The 19,747-nt window shown below is 48.8% G+C and overlaps 1 protein-coding gene across 1 annotated transcript in view; it reads left to right on the top strand.

Moving 5' to 3' along the window:
* shank1 (SH3 and multiple ankyrin repeat domains 1) overlaps positions 1-19,747 on the top strand; it is a gene marked incomplete at both ends in the record, with an annotated part of 76,111 nt that overhangs the window by 52,715 nt on the left and 3,649 nt on the right. The window contains 11 exon segments of the mRNA XM_080723267.1: positions 2,550-2,584; positions 2,587-2,630; positions 3,341-3,460; positions 4,321-4,459; positions 4,800-4,880; positions 9,645-9,671; positions 9,837-9,893; positions 10,828-10,943; positions 11,960-12,080; positions 13,193-16,922; positions 17,990-18,889. Coding sequence (XP_080579393.1) covers positions 2,550-2,584; positions 2,587-2,630; positions 3,341-3,460; positions 4,321-4,459; positions 4,800-4,880; positions 9,645-9,671; positions 9,837-9,893; positions 10,828-10,943; positions 11,960-12,080; positions 13,193-16,922; positions 17,990-18,889 — 5,370 coding nt within the window.

Below are 19,747 nucleotides of genomic sequence, written 5' to 3'. Positions count from 1 at the left end.
GGTCCCGACCCCAAGTTTGAGAACCACTGGGTTAAAGCCACTCACCTGCCTGTGTATGACTGACTATCTACAGTATTTGTCCCTCTGTCTCTCTGGCAAGGCTGACTGTACGTGGCTGGTAATTCCATTGATAAAAATCCTCCATGTGACGTAGCCCACAGCTGGAGTGGAGTGTAAGTGCCTGTCGCTGAAAGACGGAGGGCCCTTTTCACTACCTCAACAGCTGCCTTGAATGACTGGCATTAGTGGATGAATCACTGGTTTCTTATCATTTAGTTCAGGACTCAAATTACACTGGATTCTTTGAATCATTTGGTAACCATTCCAGAGCAGTAAAACCCTTTGTGTTAACACCACGCATTTGGGTAATTGTACACTCTCAGAGTTACAGAGCTGTAAGGATTGTTACAGTCCTACAGCTACGCTTTACGGCCCTCTTGGTATCCTAACCTCCTAACTATCAATCCTTCAGCTTACCTACTCCACTCCAGCGAACCTCGTGAGAGACATGAGAAGGATGTTCATCTATTCATCCATCAAATCCTCTCTGACAGAGCTGGCAGTTCTACGTGTTGCAGCACTTACTGCGCCGTACTCTGTGTTGAGCACGGAGATGGCCATCATAGTGGACGTCAGCGTACGCGTCGTTGTATACTGTAAACATAACGTCGTTGTCGGGTTGAAACCTTGTATGTCCAAAACCGTTCGTTTTGTATTTATCATTTAAAAATCACACCCAATGTGAAGTGAGCGGTGGTCGTGTTTTCAGGATGTACAGGCTACAAGTCTAGGATTGGTTGAGCTTCACATGACAAGTACAGGCTACACACACACACATTGCTATGGCAAAACGCTGAGGAGAAATGGCTACAGACACACGCACAGCCACTCTATGGAGCGGTTTACCACCGCTCAAAAATGAACTAAACTAGTGAAAACAGCCGATCTACAAGCACACAACGCACCGCGAGGCGTTGTGTGCTTGTAGATCAGCTGTTTTCACTACTTTTGTGCGACTGCCTTGTACGATGAAGCAGGGCTTTACTTTGCGAAAAGAACATACAAATTTTAAACCTGGAGATACGAGGATTCCACCCCACAACGACGATAAGCTTTGCTCGTTGTGAGCAGGCAGGCACATGTTTGCGGTTCTTGTGGGTTGCTTCCACACAGCAACCCTATTACGGCATATACTCTACTCTATATATTAGAGACTATATGATAGGGCTGCTGTGGCGAGCGATCATTAATCTCCCCCTGGGAGCTGTCATTAATCGCCCATTCCTCCTCCATTGTGTTGTGCTCATAAGGGTGACGTTTCCGCATAAAAACAGATGAACCTCACCTCCTCTCATTCTATCTGGTCCACATGTGAGGTATCCTCCATCTCTTTCTGCTGATGACTAATACTGAGCCATTAGACAGTGCCGGCTTTGCATATGTTGCTCTCCAGCACAGACCTCCACCAGCGAGCAGGTTTTCCCTGCGTCCAGTAAGTTCCTAGCTGTTGCTGAGGCAACAAGCAGCACCATCATCATCATATATAGCATCTTTTGCTGAGATTCTGGAGAGACCATCTCTGGGCTTGCTGTCAAACATACACAGGGGCGTCACAAGGGGGGGGGGGGGGACTGAGTTACTAGGGCCCAAGGTGGAGGGGCCTTAATTATGTTATACTTTAGCTATTGAAAAATAGCAGATATACAAGCTCACAGCGCGGCACTCGGTGCAAGCTTGTAGAGCTGCTATTTTTTGAAAAGTCGTGAAAATGTGTGCAAATCTTTGAATATATGTATTTTTTAAGCGAACATTTGTAACTCAAACTTTGCTTCTGGGGGGGGGGGGGGGGTGGAACTATTTATTTTGAGATGGGGTCCGTGGCCAAAATACATATAATTTTTGGGGTCCTTCACATTAAAGGTTTGAGCACCACTCATACAGAAACATATTTTTTTTTCTCCAAAAAACCTTAGAGGGATTTGAAATACTTAAAGACAAAAATAGCATATCTACAAGCTTGCAGAGCTGTGAACTTGTATATCTGCTATTTTTCAATAGTTAAAGCACAAAATGTGAGTGAATCCTTGTACCCAGGGCCCAGAATTTGGGGGACACCCCTGAACACAAGAGCATAGGAAAGCCATTCTGCGGTTGGTGGTGGCGGTGGTGGTGGTGGTGGTGGGTGATGGTGATCGACGTTTCCACCTGGTCAATGAGGTCACAGGAAGTTAGACACATTGCGTATGGGGATGTGGGTCAAATGGGGAGGGGGAGGAGTTCGTTCCTGTGATACATTTAAAAATGTATTAGTTCATGTGGTTGAAAAAATACTAATCAAGGTTGATGCAGCCTTCTCTGAACCCCCTCCCCCCAAAAAAAAACACCACCCCGCTCCAAGGATTAAGGTTCCCTTCTGGTGCAGTGTGTGGATACACTGTATACTGTATACTGTAGTCTCTCTCACTCTCTTCACTTTCCAAGTTGTCTGTAACTCTCTCCCTCCCTCCCTCTCTCTCTTCTGCTTGCTGTTTTCTGTCCTTCTCTAATAGTGACTATATAATCAAGGAGAAGACAGTGCTTCTGCAGAAAAAGACAGTGAAGGATTCGGTTTTGTGCTACGAGGGGCAAAGGTAAGATAGACCCATGAGGATGGAGACAAGCATGACCATTCGCTCTTGCTCTTTCTCTCCCTTTCCCTCTCTATCTCTCTCTTCCCCTCTCTCCATCTTCCTCTCTTTCTCTCTCTCTCTTTCTCTCACTCTCTCTGGGTGCCTCTCTCAGTCTCTCTCATGCACACATCCTGTAATTTCATTGGGATTTGTTCTCATAGAATATAATGCATGCATACTGTATGTTGCAGGGCTATCACATACCTACTGCATTATTGTCTCTTTGACTCTCCAACTGTGGTCTCTCTCTGGCACGAGCACACATAGACATCAAAGGGGCCTGCCCCTTTATCCATCTGTAAAAAGTGCCCTCTCCAGACCATGAATGCAGTTTTTACTATGTAAAAGAAACACAAATTCCCTCTTTCCATGCCATACCTGAAGGCAGTATTCAAGATAATTGCCTTGTCCAAACTCTCCTGCACTTGAATGCAGCATCTTATGTTGAAGAATTGCCCTCTCTATAAAAGTCCATGCCGTTACGCCACATCTCCAGCATTTACTTGATTATATGCTTAGTTCAGTGTGGTATCAAGCACCGAAAATAGCCGACCTCTTGTGAGCTTGGAGGTCTGCTATTTTCACCAAAAGGCGCTTTTAGAAATGTCAGACCCTGCCTCTCTAACATTCTCTGCACGTCCTGTCTCTCTCGTATGTCCCCTCCAGCTCAGACTCCCATCGAGGAGTTCACTCCTACTCCAGCCTTCCCCGCGCTGCAGTACCTGGAGTCTGTAGACGAGGGCGGTGTAGCCTGGAGAGCTGGTCTCAGGATGGGGGACTTCTTGATAGAGGTGTGAGATTAGTTGCTGTTTGTTGCCGTCGGCCAGAAACCTTGTATCTTCATACTCTTTTTCTGGTTAAATAAATCAACGCCCTGTTTTACACGTTGTTGTGTACCAGCGTTATTAGCAGAGATAGACGATCTATAAGTGCACAACGTGTTGCGATGTGAGCTTGAAGATCCGTTATTTTTGCTATTTTGAAAATTTTCCAACATTTTGTTAAAGATGCAGTGCCATGATATCCCCCACTAAAACATGTTGATCAGTTATTATGATTATACTAGGAGGAAGATTCTTTCAAAAAAAGTTTTTATGTGGCCACACCCACCAGTTCATTAAGTATGCATTGTTGTCTGGTGGTTGGTGACCCAGCTGAGGTTAGCCACACCCACAGTGTTGGGTGAATGGTAAAAGGGGAGGGGATGAGTTTATGATGTCATTTAATCTGTGTTTTTCGACTGGGCCTTTTGAGGCCCGGTCTTTCAGCTTTCAGGAAGTAACCAAAAATACACAGGGAAGACAAATCTGCACATTATAACCACACCTGGGGGTCTATTAGAGTAATGTCAACTCCATAGACACATACAAAACAGAAAAAGTACAAAACTATGGCACAACCTCTTTAACGTTTCACCAACGTATAATGACATGCCCATAAACAGGGAACACAGGTCCATGGACATACATGGTTTCTGCCTAACAGCGACGTGTTGCATTATGGATTTAGGACCAGTCGTGCTTTTGATACCCTATCTATGGGGTGAAACCTTCAACTGACTTTCAGTCCTTATTATGTCTCTGAATGTCACGCTCTTCCTCTCTCGCACGCTCTCTCTCATTCTCACGTGGCCTTGTTGCTTCCCCTCCAGGTGAATGGTCAGAATGTAGTGAAGGTGGGACATCGGCAGGTCGTCAACATGATCAGGCAAGGTGGTAACAGCCTCATGGTCAAAGTTGTCATGGTAACTCGCAACCCTGACATGGAGGATATAGGCCCCAGAAAGAAAAGTAAGAGACAAGTGGTGTCGATGATGATGATGATGATGATGATGATGATGATGATGATGATGATGATGACGATGATGACGACGATGATGATACTAATAATGATTCTGATGATAATAATGATTATGATGGTGGTGATGATGATGATGATGATGTATATCAAATCAGAGTATAATAAAAAATAAATAATTTCAACTAGGCTAAAATTTTAAAAGACCTCACATGATTTGATTTGACTCCCTGACTTTTCTCTCTTTCTCTGTCTCTCTCTGTCTTTCTTTATTTCTCTCTACCACTCTCTCTATATCTAACACACTCTCTCTCTCTCTCTCTCTCCCTCCAGTCCCCCAACAGAGTAAAAGAATGAGCGGTGCAGCCCTCGCTCTGCGCTCCAAATCCATGACTTCAGAGCTGGAGGAGATGGGTAAGATCATTATGGAGGAGAGAGGAGAGAGAGAGGAGGCTGGGGTGGATCAAAGACCACAAACATCAGCATAGGGGGGAGAGGAGGACGGATAGGAAGGGGAGGCGCAAGAGACAGCGGAGAGAGAGGGACACAGAGCTGTAGTTGCAGCACAGGTTAAGAACAGTACGTCAGGGTAAGTTGGAGGAAAATGGAGTAGGAGGAGGATGAGGGAACAGTGAAAGTGTGGAAGGGCAGGGGTGGGGTGGGATTGGTGTTAAATATAGACGACCCTAAGAAAGTGTGAGTAACGTGTGAGTTCCATAGGGTGATAGAATGTGGGAGGGACGTACAGGTGCAGGGAGCGTGGAATAGATCAGGGGTTCCCAAACTTTTTTGTCTCAGGGCATCCCATAAATATATATTTTTTAATCCGAGGCACCCCTACATTATAATTTTCACTCCCAGCACCTTATATTTATAGCATATCGTCGTTGTCGGGTGGAAACCGTTCGTTTTGTATTTATCATCTAAAATATGTACTAAACTAGTGAAAACAGCAGATCCACAAGCACACAACATCTCGCATCGCGAGGTGTTGTGTGCTTGTAGATCGGCTGTTTTCACTAGTTTTTGTGCGACGGTCCTGAAGCTTGGAAATACAAGGTTTCTGCCTGACAGTGACGATATTTTAGTGATTATGTTGCGAGGAAAACGTTGCGATAATAGCCATTTTGGTTAGAACTGACTGAAAATAACTTTGATTAAAATGATACTAAATATTTTTTCAAGTGTCCAAATAAATTCCAAATATTATCAAATGATCTCGTGGCAACCCTGGACTGCCGTCGCGGCACCCCAGGGTGCCCCGTCACCCACTTTGAAAACCCCTGGAATAGATCAGCGACAGCAGCAGACAATGAGCTGCCGCCATGGATGAGAGTCTCAATGCATTTCACTGTTCTTTCAGAGGTTCCACACTGTCACTACGAGCACCCCCACTACAGGTAACCCTCCCAACCCACCCCGCACCCGGTGGTCCCTTCTCTCACTGCCCCCCCCCCCCCCCTTCTGTTCCTACCCCACTGCACCTCCCTACCCCCCTAGCCAATCCTAGCTTTAACTAAAACTATTGTCCGTCAGCTCTCCATGGAAGGAACACACATGTCTATGCAAGCACACGCACGCACGCATACTGTACATACATATCGTTGTTTCCTGTTGATATTGGCACATTTCACCCAGGTTTTTTTCCTCTCACTCACGTCACTTTGTCTGCTGACCTCACTCAGCAACGAAATAAACAGAAAACAAACAAAGATAAAAAAAATAAAAAAAATAAAATCACAGGAGGCAAGCAGTGATCACCCCATGATGTGCACTGCAATGTAGTTTCAAATGCACTACATTGCAGTTGCTTTTTAGTGAAAAAATAAGAAGATACGTATGACATGTGGAAATGTGCCAAGCCCAATAGGGAACAAGGGTACATACATATACACATACATACATACATACATACATACATACATACATACATACATACAGTACATACACACAGTACATACACACAGTACATACATACATACATACATACATACATACATACATACATACATACATACATACATACATACAGTACATACACACAGTACATACACACAGTACATACATACATACATACATACATACATACATACATACATACATACATACATACATACAGTACATACATACATACATACATACATACATACATACATACAAACTTACATACATACATACATACATACATACATACATACATACATACAGTACATACACACAGTACATACACACAGTACATACATACATACATACATACATACATACATACAGTACATACATACATACATACATACATACATACATACATACATACATACATACATACATACATACATACATACAGTACATACATACATACATACATACATACATACATACATACATACACACAGTACATACACACAGTACATACATACATACATACATACATACATACATACATACATACATACATACATACATACATACATACATACATACATGCACGCACACAAAAACACCAACACTTGGCAAGTGTTTGTTGCCATGGTAACGCTACTGGGGGTGGGTGTCACTGAGAAGGGAGAACTGTGGCTGCTGCTGCCGCCGCTGTCTGCACTGGGCATGCTCGGTGAGCAGGTGATGATTTATGACGGCCAATGACATGTGGAGCGGTTAGAGGAAAAGCCACCAGGCTGCTCTGGCCCGCTCCGCAGACCTCCACCAATACTTCACTTCTTTTGCAAATGTCCTCCTCTGGGGACCCTGGGGCCTGTCCCACACCTCTGCCCCAATGCACAGTGGCTATTATGTCCCCGTCTGCTGCTGTGAGCCAGGATCTGACGTGGGCCAGATTGAGTGTAGAGAGAATCGACCCTTTGCTCCGCTCCTCTATAACCCGCGTTCTGCCTCCACTGCCCTTCCAACCCCACCCCCACCCCCATCCTCTGTGGTCTGACTCAACCCGCTCAGTGCACAGCATGAGCCCCCCCAGCCCGCACACGGATACGAGTTCCCTGACCCTTGAAACCTCCACCATCACCTCCACCGCAACACCAACAACCACTCACCCACCGACAGGCCAGTGCTTGCTACATATCTTCGCTGTCGGGTGGAAACCTTGTATGTCCAAAACCGTTAAAAATTATTTAAACTAGTGAAAACAGACGATCTACAAGCACACACCGCCTCGCGGTGCGAGGCGTTGTGTGCTTGTAGATCTGCTGTTTTCACTACCTTTGTCCGACGGCCTTATATGATGAGGCAGGGCTTTATTTTGTGAAAAAACATACACTTTTGAAACTTGGAGATACTAGGTTTCTGCCCGACAGTGACGATATGTACCATGGTACTGTACCTCACACGCCTGCTAGCGGTGAGGCGTCTTCTTCCAGTACACGCAACAACACTTATATTACAGTGACACACACAACCCGATAGAGTACACCTGCAAATCATTTTAGAATTATTTATAACTCGATGTAGGGGGAAATAAAAGCCCTGTTTATTTTTCCAATTAGTGGTGGCATATGACTTCAGCATTCAGATGCGGGGTGCTGGAGATGCACTCAAACTTAGGATGTCATTTGCCACCGCCTCCATCTGAGGCAAGGTGAAAGGAGCAGAATGTGTGAGGAAGCCATGCCATATGCTTATTCTAATGCATAGAATTCATTTAGCAGTGATGGCCATTAAACCGTCTTACCTCCGTGTTTTGATGCAGTGTCCCAGTTCACCTGGAAGTCATGCTGCATAGAGAGCAGGCCAGGGGCATTTAATGGAAATGTTTTCTGCACTTTTCGCGAATCCTTTCATCATTTATTTTTTTGCCCCTTCTTTTCTTTCTTCAATTGAGCGTCGATTGAACAGGTTCAGATGTGATGTCACTGTACATAATATTTGGGATTTGTTGATGTAGAGATGTACAGCGTAACATAATGACCTTAATTCAAGGTTTCTAAGTGAACAACTGGAATCTTACGGTTAACAATGAGTCCGTAACTGTTTGAGATACAGTATGTTATACCAGTAAGACGCCTAAGGGCGAAAAGCGCGAGGTCGCGCAATATGGGCTTAAAATTGATGGCATAAAAGGGATTCTATTGTATGGGCATTCCCAGATATGGGCTTAATATTGATGGGCATAACATTATTATTAATATTCTATTAGTGTGGTTACCCTAACAGGGCATCATCTGGTTATCAGATGTAGAGCTCAGCTCCATATATGGAGATCTAGGTGATGATCCAGTCGTCTCCATGTATGGATATTCAGGGTTTGATCTTTGATGAGGAGATGTCGCAACAATGTGATGTCACAATGTTAACAAACAGGTCAGCAGCTATAGACATTGAGGCGTTACTCAAGTAAGATATTGTTGAACTAGATACTGTACTGATGAGCTTCCACACACATGCCACACAACCCTAGCCTGTTTCAGTTTACACTCCAATCGGCACCTTAATTTGTACACTGACGGGTCACCTATTACCTCCTGCCCCTATGCACCTCATGGACTTGCACCATTTTGACTCTTAACCCTGTTGTTCCTCTGTCCCCTTCTACATTTCCTCATCAACGCTAACTGGATGTTAACAACCTAACAGTGGAGAGAGGTGGGAGTTATCTTTAGACTAATTCTGTGTGTGTGCGTGCGTGTGTGTGTGTGTGTGTGTGTGTGTGACTGTGTGCGCTGCATGCATGCATGAGATCGTGGAGAGAGAACAAGCAGCAATTCATCCTTGCCTAGCATATCGTCACTGTCGGGCAGAAACCTCGTATCTCCAAATTTCAAGTTTGTACGTTTTTTCACCAAGTAAAGCCCTGCTTCATCATACAAGGCTGTCGCACAAAAGTAGTGAAAACAGCTGATCTGATCTGCTATTGCTTGTAGATCTGCTATTTTCACTAGTTTAGTTCATTTTTAAATTGATAAATACAAAACGAACGGTCTTGGTCATACAAAGTTTCCACCCGACAACGGCGATATTTACTGTAACACTAGAAGTGTGCATGGCTCGGCAGTGTCAAAGTGTGGGTGTGTGCAGTTCGTTCTTTCGTGCATCTTAAGATCTTGAAGCCTGGCGAGGTGACTCAGTTTGTGAGGCTCTTGGGAATATGATTAGCATTCACTGTAATGACAGTATTGCAGTTTCTCTCCTGCCAAAGTCTTAAGTCTCCCTTTGTCCTCTTTCCAGCTGCTACCCCTTGGAAAAAAAAATCAGGTACGTGCTTGCTCCCGACGAACCACCATGCCCTCCCGCCCCGCCCTTTTGCCCCTTCCTCCACAACATGTTTGTGCTGTACCTGTTTAGAATAAAACTACAACACTTGTTGTCAAGACGCACATCTTTGTCATCTTCATGTATTGCTGTTTGTCTTCCCCGTAGAATTCGATTCGTCACAGATTACGGAGAAGAAGAGGACAGTCTATCAGATGGCTTTGAGTACGTGAGATCGTTGAATCATCAAACTGACACTCATTTTGCAGGGCACACAGTAAAATCATGATCTGTGTTGAACTGATCCATTTTAATTTGCCCATTTGTAAATGGTTACAAATGCAACCAAGTGGATTCTTAAGGATCAATTTGGTTACTTGTACACTATCAGACTACAGTTAAATTCACTGTGTAACACATCTACGTACCGCTATGTCCAGTAGTGTCAGGGAAGCGGTCATGTCTCTAGTTCAAGGGTCTTCAACGTTTTCAGGCCAAGGACCCCTTAGATGAAGCAGGGACCCCCTCTTCATGTTGTATAGAACTGTGTTGCAGAATTTCATCGATTTCATAGATAGATTCATAGAATTGTTTGACACCACTGTTGTCTGTCTATGTTGGATTCATGTTAATGTGTTTTTTTAGACATGTAACCACTTAAATCATCAATACTTAGTAAACTTGACCTTTCACATTGTACTTGGTCTGCTCTTTTTTTTACCTCTACACCAAACCTATTTGCCCAAAATAGCCGATCTACAAGCTCAGCTTGTAGATCTGCTATTTTTGGTTATAAAGTTCTCCTCAGAATAGGGATGCGAGGGTTCAAGTTGTTAATTTAAAAGAACTATCCTATCACACAAAGATTTGGCGCCCCCCCCCCCCCCCCCCCCCCCCTGTAGTAACTCTGAGGACCCGCTAGGGGTTCCGGACCCCCTGTTGAAGACCCCTGGTCCTGACGGTGTGACGGAGGGCAGAGCCTGAATACCTCCTCCCCTCCACTGATCTCTCACCCACCTGTCTCAGTCTTTTACTGCAATTTGTTATACAGCCTTTCTTAATTTCCATTTCACCTGACCTCTACAACTCTTAACTCCTCTCTCTCTCTCTCTCTCTCTCTCTCTCTCTCTCTCTCTCTCTCTCTCTCTCTCTCCTTCAGATAAACTAGATGAGATTCTGGCAGCAGCTCAGCAGACAATCAGCACCAATGAGGGGCCTGGGACAAGGGGTCAGGGGCCAAAAAGAGAGCGAGGCCGCAGCATCTATGGCAATGAGGTGTGTGCACTGTATGTGTGCTTGCGTGCGCACTCTCTGAAAGATCTAGGAATCTCTCTGTTGCATTTTCGTGTGTACTGTATGGCAGTGATTCTCAACCTTTTTAACTGCAAGGAACCCCAGTTAGATTTGCATTAGGCCACGCCGCCACGGACACCCATTTTATAGGATTTTTATCCCAGGAATGCCAATCTACACTGTAAAATCTTTAGAGTTAATTTAACTCTGAGAGTGTACAAATGGAACCAGAGGGTGTACACACTCAGATTTACAGAGTCATATTGAGACACGGTTCCATTTGGTTCCCAAGAATCAATCAGTTAGCTAGGGAGCTTGGGTGGTGCAGAGTTAAAGTGCCTGCAGTGCTCTACATCCTCCCGGTGGGGGCTCCTCACACAACATAGCATGTGTGTGGGGAGGAATCAATTGGCATCTACATTGGTGAGAAAAAGGGGGTAAAAAATGAATAATCTGGAACCCCCTCAAGGACCCCTGGGGGTCCCCACACCCCACGTTGAGAATCGGTGCTGTATGGCAAGGATATGAGCTGCGTGTATTGACTGAGAGTTGTTCGATGTTCACTGGTGCAATCCACCCCGTCACAAGATTGAGTGAAACAGTTTCTCCAGTATGTTCCTATGGTAACACCCTGACACTTAAGCCTAATTCACGCTTCGTTGCACGTTGGTGTCACGCGCCAAAAATAGTTGTGAGCTTGTAGGTTTGCTATTTTTGACGAGTGACACTGTTGTGCGATGAAGTATGAATCAGGCTTTAGACGATAATGCTACATTTTTGGGGTCATTTTGACCATTTCTTTACCTCAACTGAACTGTGTACTGTTCCCCAATTCCCCAACAGCAAAATACTGGGTGTTAATGTACAGTAGCCACTTAAACCCTATATACTGTAAGAGTCCATTTTACTGTGTAATATTTTAACACAATAACTGTTTTACTCTTCTAGCTTTTAACCAGTTTTTCCCCCTCCTCACATGCTTTGTGTGCTTCAAGCAGCCAAATTATGACCAATCGGGGATGGGGATGACGTCATCGGGGTCTGGCCTCGGCTATGACCGTAGCCAATACACCTCGGCCCATGCTCCACAGCACGGTATGCTGCGCCAGAGGTCCATCGGTGAGGCTGTCTGTCTGTCTGTCTGCCCCCTCTGTCCACCTGTATGTCTGTCCTCTAGAACGGTAGTGGTCTTTTGCTGTGCCCACCTGTCTGTCTGTGGCCAACTACGTTTGTCTAAGTCTCTGCGGTAGCTTATGCTGCTCAAAGCTTTCTGCTGTATACTGTATATCTTCTCAGATGACTGTGCTTGTGCTTGTGTTTGTACTCTCAAGACAAGAAGTTTGTCTGTCTGTCTTATACAGTACTATATACGCATACAGGTACAAGCAGCGAAGTAATACAGACATGTTGCTATTTGTACCTGTATGAGTAGTAACAAATAAACCTTCTTGATTCTTATACTAACTCTACTACTATTTGTTATATCCAGTCATGTATCTGTGTCAGTGTTGACTTGAGGCTACCGTAAGTTCAACTTTGCCGCACAACACTTTCACTCGACAAAGAACATGTGTTTTATGTCAAACGACACCTATTGAAAGGCCTTGATTAGGCCTGCTTAAGCTAGATTTATACTTTGTTGTATGACAGTGTTGTGCGCCAAAATGTCCTGAGTTGCAAGCTCACAATGCATTGCGTTTGTGACAGGTTGTGAGATTGTAGATCTGCTATTTTTTCAGCATGTGACACCGTCATAAGACATGAATGAGGCATTACCTTGTATTATCGACTTGTTTCCTAGTTTGTCGTTCACTGAGGTTGTGCCATAACTCTTGACATATTATGCTTTCTGATGACCATGTAAACCAAGACCATGTGTGAAGCTGTTCAGCTGCCTTTTTGTTTTGTGGAATGTTTACTTACATACTACTACACTAACAGACTTATAAACTAACAGAACACAGAGCTGAGGACAGACTGGGTGGCAGGTAGATGGGCAGGCAGATTTAGATAGACACTCTCATACATCACCCTCAACCATTTTTTCCCCTCGCTGCACCCAGTGCATGCTTTCCCCCCAAACTACTTCCCCTGTTCTCCTTCATCTTTCTCTCCTGTTCTACCTTTTTGCCATTTGTATCTCTCAGCCTCTCTCCCCATCCATTTAAATCCTTATTTGTCTTTCTCACCACTATCTATTTTTCTTGCTGTTGGTGAACTGTGCACTGCAGGGACGGCTGAAGACGAGAAGCAGTTCCTCCTGCATCCTCCGGCCATGAAGTTTACCCGCAGCCTCTCTGTGCCGGGTCCTGAGGACATCCCCCCACCCCCGACCACCGCCCCGCCAGATCCTCCCTTTTCCTCCGCCCCGCCACTGGGCTGGCGAGGAGGCAAGTCATCCCAGCAGCCTTCTGTCGCCTCCGCCACCTCCACCTCTTCACACTACCAGCTCTACTCCCAGTCTGTACACTTCACCCATGGGGGCAGGGAGAGGGCGGGGGGGCCCAGCACGGGCCCACCCGGGGGTGGAGGGGTGGAGCACACGCCAGCCTATGCACATGCTGCCGCCCACTCAGCTCTGGGCAGGACTGCTTCTCGGAAGGTTTCCTATCCGGGGGAGCCTGTTGCAGCTGCTGCGGGGGCAGGTGGCGGTGCCAAAGCAGCGGGTCTGAGGAGAGGCTACAGCACCGCTGTCCCGCCTTCCAGCATTGCGACAGTTATCCCCCAGCAACAACAGACTACCCAGAGCCATCCCCAGCGAGTGGACCGCAGCGCCGCTGGGGTGGCTAAAGCAGGGGCCCGGAGAACCAAGGTTCCTCTGGTGAAACAGTCCAAAGTGGAGGATTTGCGTGCAGGTCAGGGGACGCTGGGGAGCAAGGGGGCCGTGGAGAAAAGCTCCATTCCCATTCCCACCATCATTGTCAAAGCCCCCTCCACCAGCAGCAGTGGGCGAAGCAGCCAGGGCAGCAGCATGGAGACCGACCCTCCTCCCTCAGGGGAGGCAGATGGAGCCTCGAAAAGCCCCCACGGACCTCCGCCCTCCACACCAGCTGCACAGCCCCCTGCCCCGCCCTCTATTCCGGCCCCTTTACCCCCATCCCTGCCGTCCATCCGAGCCCAAGACAACGTGGACTTTACCAGCCAGTTTGGCGCTGCGATCGTGGGTGCGGCCCGCCGGGATCGGGAGCGCTTTCACGAAGCACGAAGAAAAAATGCCCCCTTTTTCATGTCCGCCGAGGAAGACAATGGAATGAGCGGTGGAGCGGTAGACATGGGAGGCCTGACGAGGTCTCAGCACTCACAGCCACAGCTGAGCGCCCTGGCCGACGGCTCTGCCACGCGACTGCGGCCGTCCAAGTCCATAGACGAGGGCATGTTCTCCGGTGACACCTTCATTCACCACACTCGCAGCATGCCCCCGGCCTTTGGCCTCCCTGAGTATGTGTCTCCAGCAGTGGACTATCAGCCCAAGTCTGTGCCCGCCGACTTCTACGGTGGGCCGGGCCGCCAGCAGCCGCCGTCTTCCAGCACCACCACTTTCATCCACCCACTAACGGGGAAAGTGTTGGACCCCTCGTCCCCCCTGGGTTTGGCCCTGGCTGCCAGGGAGCGTGCGCTGAAGGACGACGGCAGGTTGAGGAGGGGGGCTGAGCACCACCTTGGCCGACAGATGTCCAGTGTGGGGGCGTTCCCTTCGTCGACTGTCACCTCTCAGCCGGTGGCATCCTCTGCCCAGTCCTCCAGCTCTTCCTACCTGGTCACCTCGTCCTCTCTGGCTGCCACCACGCCCAGCGTCGGCCGGCCGCCCTCACCGAGGATCCTCCGGGGGGCCGGGAGTGCCTGGGCCGAAGACGGCTCTGGAGGAGAACGAGAGAGGGAGGGCGGAGGGGCCAGGGAGGGGCTGAGGGTGCGCTTCTCAGAGGACAAAACTGTCCACACGCACCACTACCAGTCCCAGCCTTACCAGCCCATCTACAAGGAGAGAGAACGGGAACGGGAGAGGTCAAGAGATAGAGAAAGGGAGCGGTCAAGGGACAGGGAGCTGTCGAGAGAAAGGGAGCTTTCAAGGGAAAGGGAGGAGTCGAGGGAAAGGGAGAGAGAGAGGGAAAGAGAGAGGGAGAGGGAGCGGTCGAGGGAGAGGGAGAGGGAGTTGACGAGGGAGAGGGAGTTGACGAGGGAAAGGGAGTTGTCGAGGGAAAGGGTCAGGGAGAGGGAGATTTCGAGGGAAAGGGAAAGGAGGGATATATCAAGGGAGAGGGAAGAGTACCTGAGGAGGGCAGAGCAAGCGGCCGTGAATGTAGCGGCTGCCGCCGAAAGCGCCTCTCAGTCCCAGCAGCCCCGGAGACCCAATTTCCTCAGGATGGAGAGCGAGGCTGGTGGCTACATCATGTCCGTCACACCTCCCTCCCCTCCCGCCACCAGCGCTCAACAGACAGGACACGGCGGGGGGAGTGGTGGGTCAGGCCTGATGGTCCTTCCTCCCCCCGCCCCCTCGGTCGACGCAGACGACGAGTTTGCCTTTGTGGAACCCCTCCCCCCTCCCTTAGAGTTCGCCAATAGCTTTGACAGGGGCGGCACGGCGGCCATGTCGGGGTACTTGCAGCGCGGGGCGGTCGGCAGCAACTATCCACCAACCTCCCGCCAGCAGCAGCAGCAGCAGCCCCCTCCGCCTCCTCCCCCTCCACCACCACCTCCGCTGGCCCCGCCTGTTCAAAAGGAGACATTCGGCTGCTTCCCGGCACACCAGCCCCTCCCCTCTCCACAGGCGGGGGACTCTACCGCCTCCAGCCTCACGTCTTACGACAGTGAGGTGGCCAACCTGACCCAGTCGGCCCCCTCCCCGTCGCAGACGTCCCCCAACCCCCTGCCCCCTCCCTCGCCCTCTAACCTCCAGCCCACCTCGGGCGCCGCCCAGCCTCCCCCATCGGTTACTCCCCCGCCTCCGCCTGGCTCCTACCACAGACCCTTCTCCATGTCGCACCCCCACCACCTTTATAACAGCACCCACGTCCCAGGGCGCTCCTCCTCTCCGACACCCCCTCCCCATGCTATTGCGCCACCTCCGGCCTACCGCGGCCAGCCCCCTACTTCCTCCATGACTGCTGCCACCTCAGCCCCTCCCAGGGGCACTGCCTCCCATACCACGACCGCTAGCTGTGCCCCCGCGACCGTCACCACTGCTGCCACCACCACAAGCACCTCTGCCCAGCTCTACCAGCAGGGGCGCGCACACGCTGCCTCCTCTGCAACCACAGCGGGAGGCCGCAGGGCGGCCGAGCACCGGCCACCACCCGGCGCCAAGTCAGGAGGTTCCCTGGAGACGGTGGTGGACTCCGGGATCGAAGAGCTGGACAGCCGCAGCAGCAGCGACCACCACCTGGACAGCATCCTGGGTCTGAGCGGACCCGGGGTGCGGGGAGACAGGCTGGACAGAGGGGAGAGAGGTGGTGGGACTGGGGAGGGTGATCTGCTGGAGTCTTACATGAGCTACCTGGACGGACAAACATTTGAAATGCAGACCGCCACAGCAGCGACCTCAACCTACCCCAAGGCCAACAGGTTCAGGGAGGGGAGCCGCGCCGGAGATCTACGCAGACAGACCAGCACCGCCCCGCCCTCCTTCCACTCTCACCGACGGAGGGAAGAGCCAGAAGAGGAGGAGGCGGATGAGCGGGAGGATGACAGTGGACAGGACAGCTACGGGATGAGGGACACACAGAATCTGGGGCGTCCCACCTCGCCATATTTTGAGCGGCCACACACCCCGGAGATGAAGCCCCTATGGGGTGACGGGCAGATGGCTGGGGACGCTGGGGGTCAGACAGGGCCATTCCTGGAGGGAAGGAAGATTTACCCCCCGGCCTCCAGCATGAAGCCCAGCATCATTAATGAGCTGAACAGCAAACTGCAGCAACGGAGCAAGGACAGCTGGAGCAGCCAGAAACCACTGAGCAGACACAGGTAGGGTTCACCTTTGCTTTTGCCTTTCTTGCAGTGTAATATGAATGTGATGTAATGGTGATGGTTCTGTGCGCATCCATACAGACTCTCTTCCAAATCTGCTGTTAGTGTGACCCCTCTGTTCGTGTTCAGATTGATGTGGCAGGTTACAGGTTTTCAAAGTGGAAAGGCGAGGAAAAAAGTATAGTGTGTATATATGATCCAAGATGCTGTCCCTGTTTGAAGGGTTTTGTTAAAACCTTTGAAACATTTTCTAAAAATGAAAAATACTTACAATATTGTTGTTGTGATCAGCTATTTTTTGCTATTGTCGTTAAACAAAAAAGAAAATCCATTTCGTAATGGGAAGCCACAACCAGAAGCTATGGCCATTTTGAGGTTCTTGATATCAATACGTTTGGGAACCCCTGTGGTAGGTTTTCTTAGATTTTTTATTTTTTATTTTTGCAATTCAAAATTGTATTTATTTTTCGTAACAATATCAAACATGACTATGGTACAGTGCAGCACAACATAAAATTAAGTTAAAATACAGTCAGTCCAAGAAACAGAAAAATAATAAATAAATAAAAGTTGGAACACATTTCACCTTTTCATTTGAGGTTCATATAAACCCCAAAGTGGTAGGTTTGCTTTGATTAATGGTGCCCTGTGTGATTGTGTGCTTTGTAAGTGCTCTATACTGTGTAAACCTCTCCTCTTTTCTCCCCCTCCTCCCCCTTTTTGGTTGTCTTTCTCCAAGCAGACACAGGTAATAGAACCATTTCCACTCCCCACTCTTCATCTCACTATCTGTCAGGGTGAACATAAAAGTTCGACAGCAACTTGAATTTACACCCTGTTTTATGACAGTAGGAGAGGAGAGGAAACCAGTTTAATTCTACTTAGTACATCTTTAAGAATGTTGATTTATACAGACTCTCTCACTGGTGGTATTGTCGGATTTCAGATATAGCTGGTAAACGTGGCAGAATGCTTTATTAAAACATCTCCCTTTATGGTCTGTGCATGTATTTCATCTTGCGTTCTCCGTCGTTCATTTTCCCACCTTTTTTCGCCCTCTGTAGGTTTTCGGAAGACTCCACCTCGGCTTTGAGCCCTCCATCAGCACGCTCTCAGTCCCCCTCCCCTGTCTCTCACTCCCAGCCAGCGCTGTCCCCTTCCCCCACAGCGACCTCCCAGTACCAAACCTGGGCTCGCTCTCCATCCCCTCAGCCTCCGCTTCCCGCTCAGCCTCAGCCTCCACGCCCAAATTCGCCACTGTCCCCCACGGGCTACGCCCCTTACCCCACCTCCCCCAAACACAGACCTGTCTACCGGACCAAAGCCTTGGAGTTCCAGTTCATCCCCAGCCGAGATTCCAGGAAGGCCGAGTCCCACCTCCAGCGCAGGCGAGCCCCTAGCCCCCTCATCTCCCCGTCGGAGAGGCCCAAGGTGGGTCCCCCGCGCCCTTCCTCCCTCCCCCTGCTGCCGACCACGCCCCTGTACAGTGCCCTCTATGACCTCCGCTGTGGCACCGTCACACCCCCCTCGCCCGGGCACCCCCTCGGAGACCCTTACTTCTCCCCCTCGCCTCCCCTCTTTGCCCCGTCCGGCGCCCCTCCCGCCCCTAACTCCGCCTTGTTGGTTGGTTCTCGCTCTCTCTCTCCGACCCACTTCCTGTCAGGGACCTCCTCCCCACCCTTGCACCCTCTCCCTCCTCCCACCTGCCTGAGCTACCCCCATCTCCCGCCTCCCCCCCCCACCAAGCCCTTTGCCTCCAAGCCTCTGCCCTACTGGACCAAGTACGACGTCGCTGATTGGCTGGCGTACCTGAACCTGGGAGAGCACCGGGAGCGCTTCCTGGACAACGAGATCGACGGCACACACCTGCCCTCTCTCACCAAGGAGGACTATCTGGACCTGGGCGTGACGCGCGTGGGACACAGGATGAATATCGAGCGTGCCCTGAGGAGAGTGTTGGACAGGTAATAAGTCAGATGTAAGTACATTTACTTAAGTACTGTACTTAAGTACAGTTTTGAGGTATTTGTACTTTACTTGAGTATTTCCAGTTTTCAGTACTTTTACTTCTACTCCACTCAGTGGCAAATATTGTACTTTTACTCCACTACAATTATTTGAAAACTTTAGTTACTAGTTACTTATTACCATATTTTATACCGTGGCTATTTGAAAATAGCCGATCTACAAGCTCAGCTCACACAACACATCGAATCACGATGCGTTGTGTTGTGAGCTTGTAGATCGGCTATTTTCACACATTTTGTACTTTTACTTTTGGTACTTTAAGTACATTTTGATGCCAATACTTTTGTACTTTAACTCAAGTACATTTGCTGTTGCTTGCTAGTGCTACTTGCTAACCAAAGAAACAGCAGGAATAGGAGCACAACGAATTAGTAATCAAACACAACATAACATGTCTGCTACTGATATTTCATAGCGCATTTTACCGCAATTTACCGCATTTTACCGCGACACGATGTGCGGTCCCGTCCGGCGGCGGCGAATTGCACATGAGTTCTGGGAAATCCCCACCCACGCTGATCACAAGACGCTGATTCACAACGCTGATTCGCCGTACGGATTTTCGAACGAGGAAAGCCTCTTCAATGAGAGCAATTCTAGACCCCTGAATCGCCAAAATAAAAATTTTAAGGGGTGTGGCTAGCGATTCAGGGTCTGGAACTAGGCTAGCGCGCTGCCACACAGCACATCCACAGCCGTTATTTTTTGACGCGCCGCTTCCGCGCCACTTCCGCGCCGCCTCCGCGTCCAGTGTGTGTTCCTCTTTAGCCTAATCATTCTAAGCCTGGAAACAA

Source organism: Nannobrachium achirus (genome assembly GCF_963921795.1).
Source record: "Nannobrachium achirus genome assembly, chromosome: 4".
Lineage (NCBI taxonomy): Eukaryota > Metazoa > Chordata > Actinopteri > Myctophiformes > Myctophidae > Nannobrachium > Nannobrachium achirus.
This window is presented reverse-complemented; position numbering and strand designations above follow the sequence as displayed.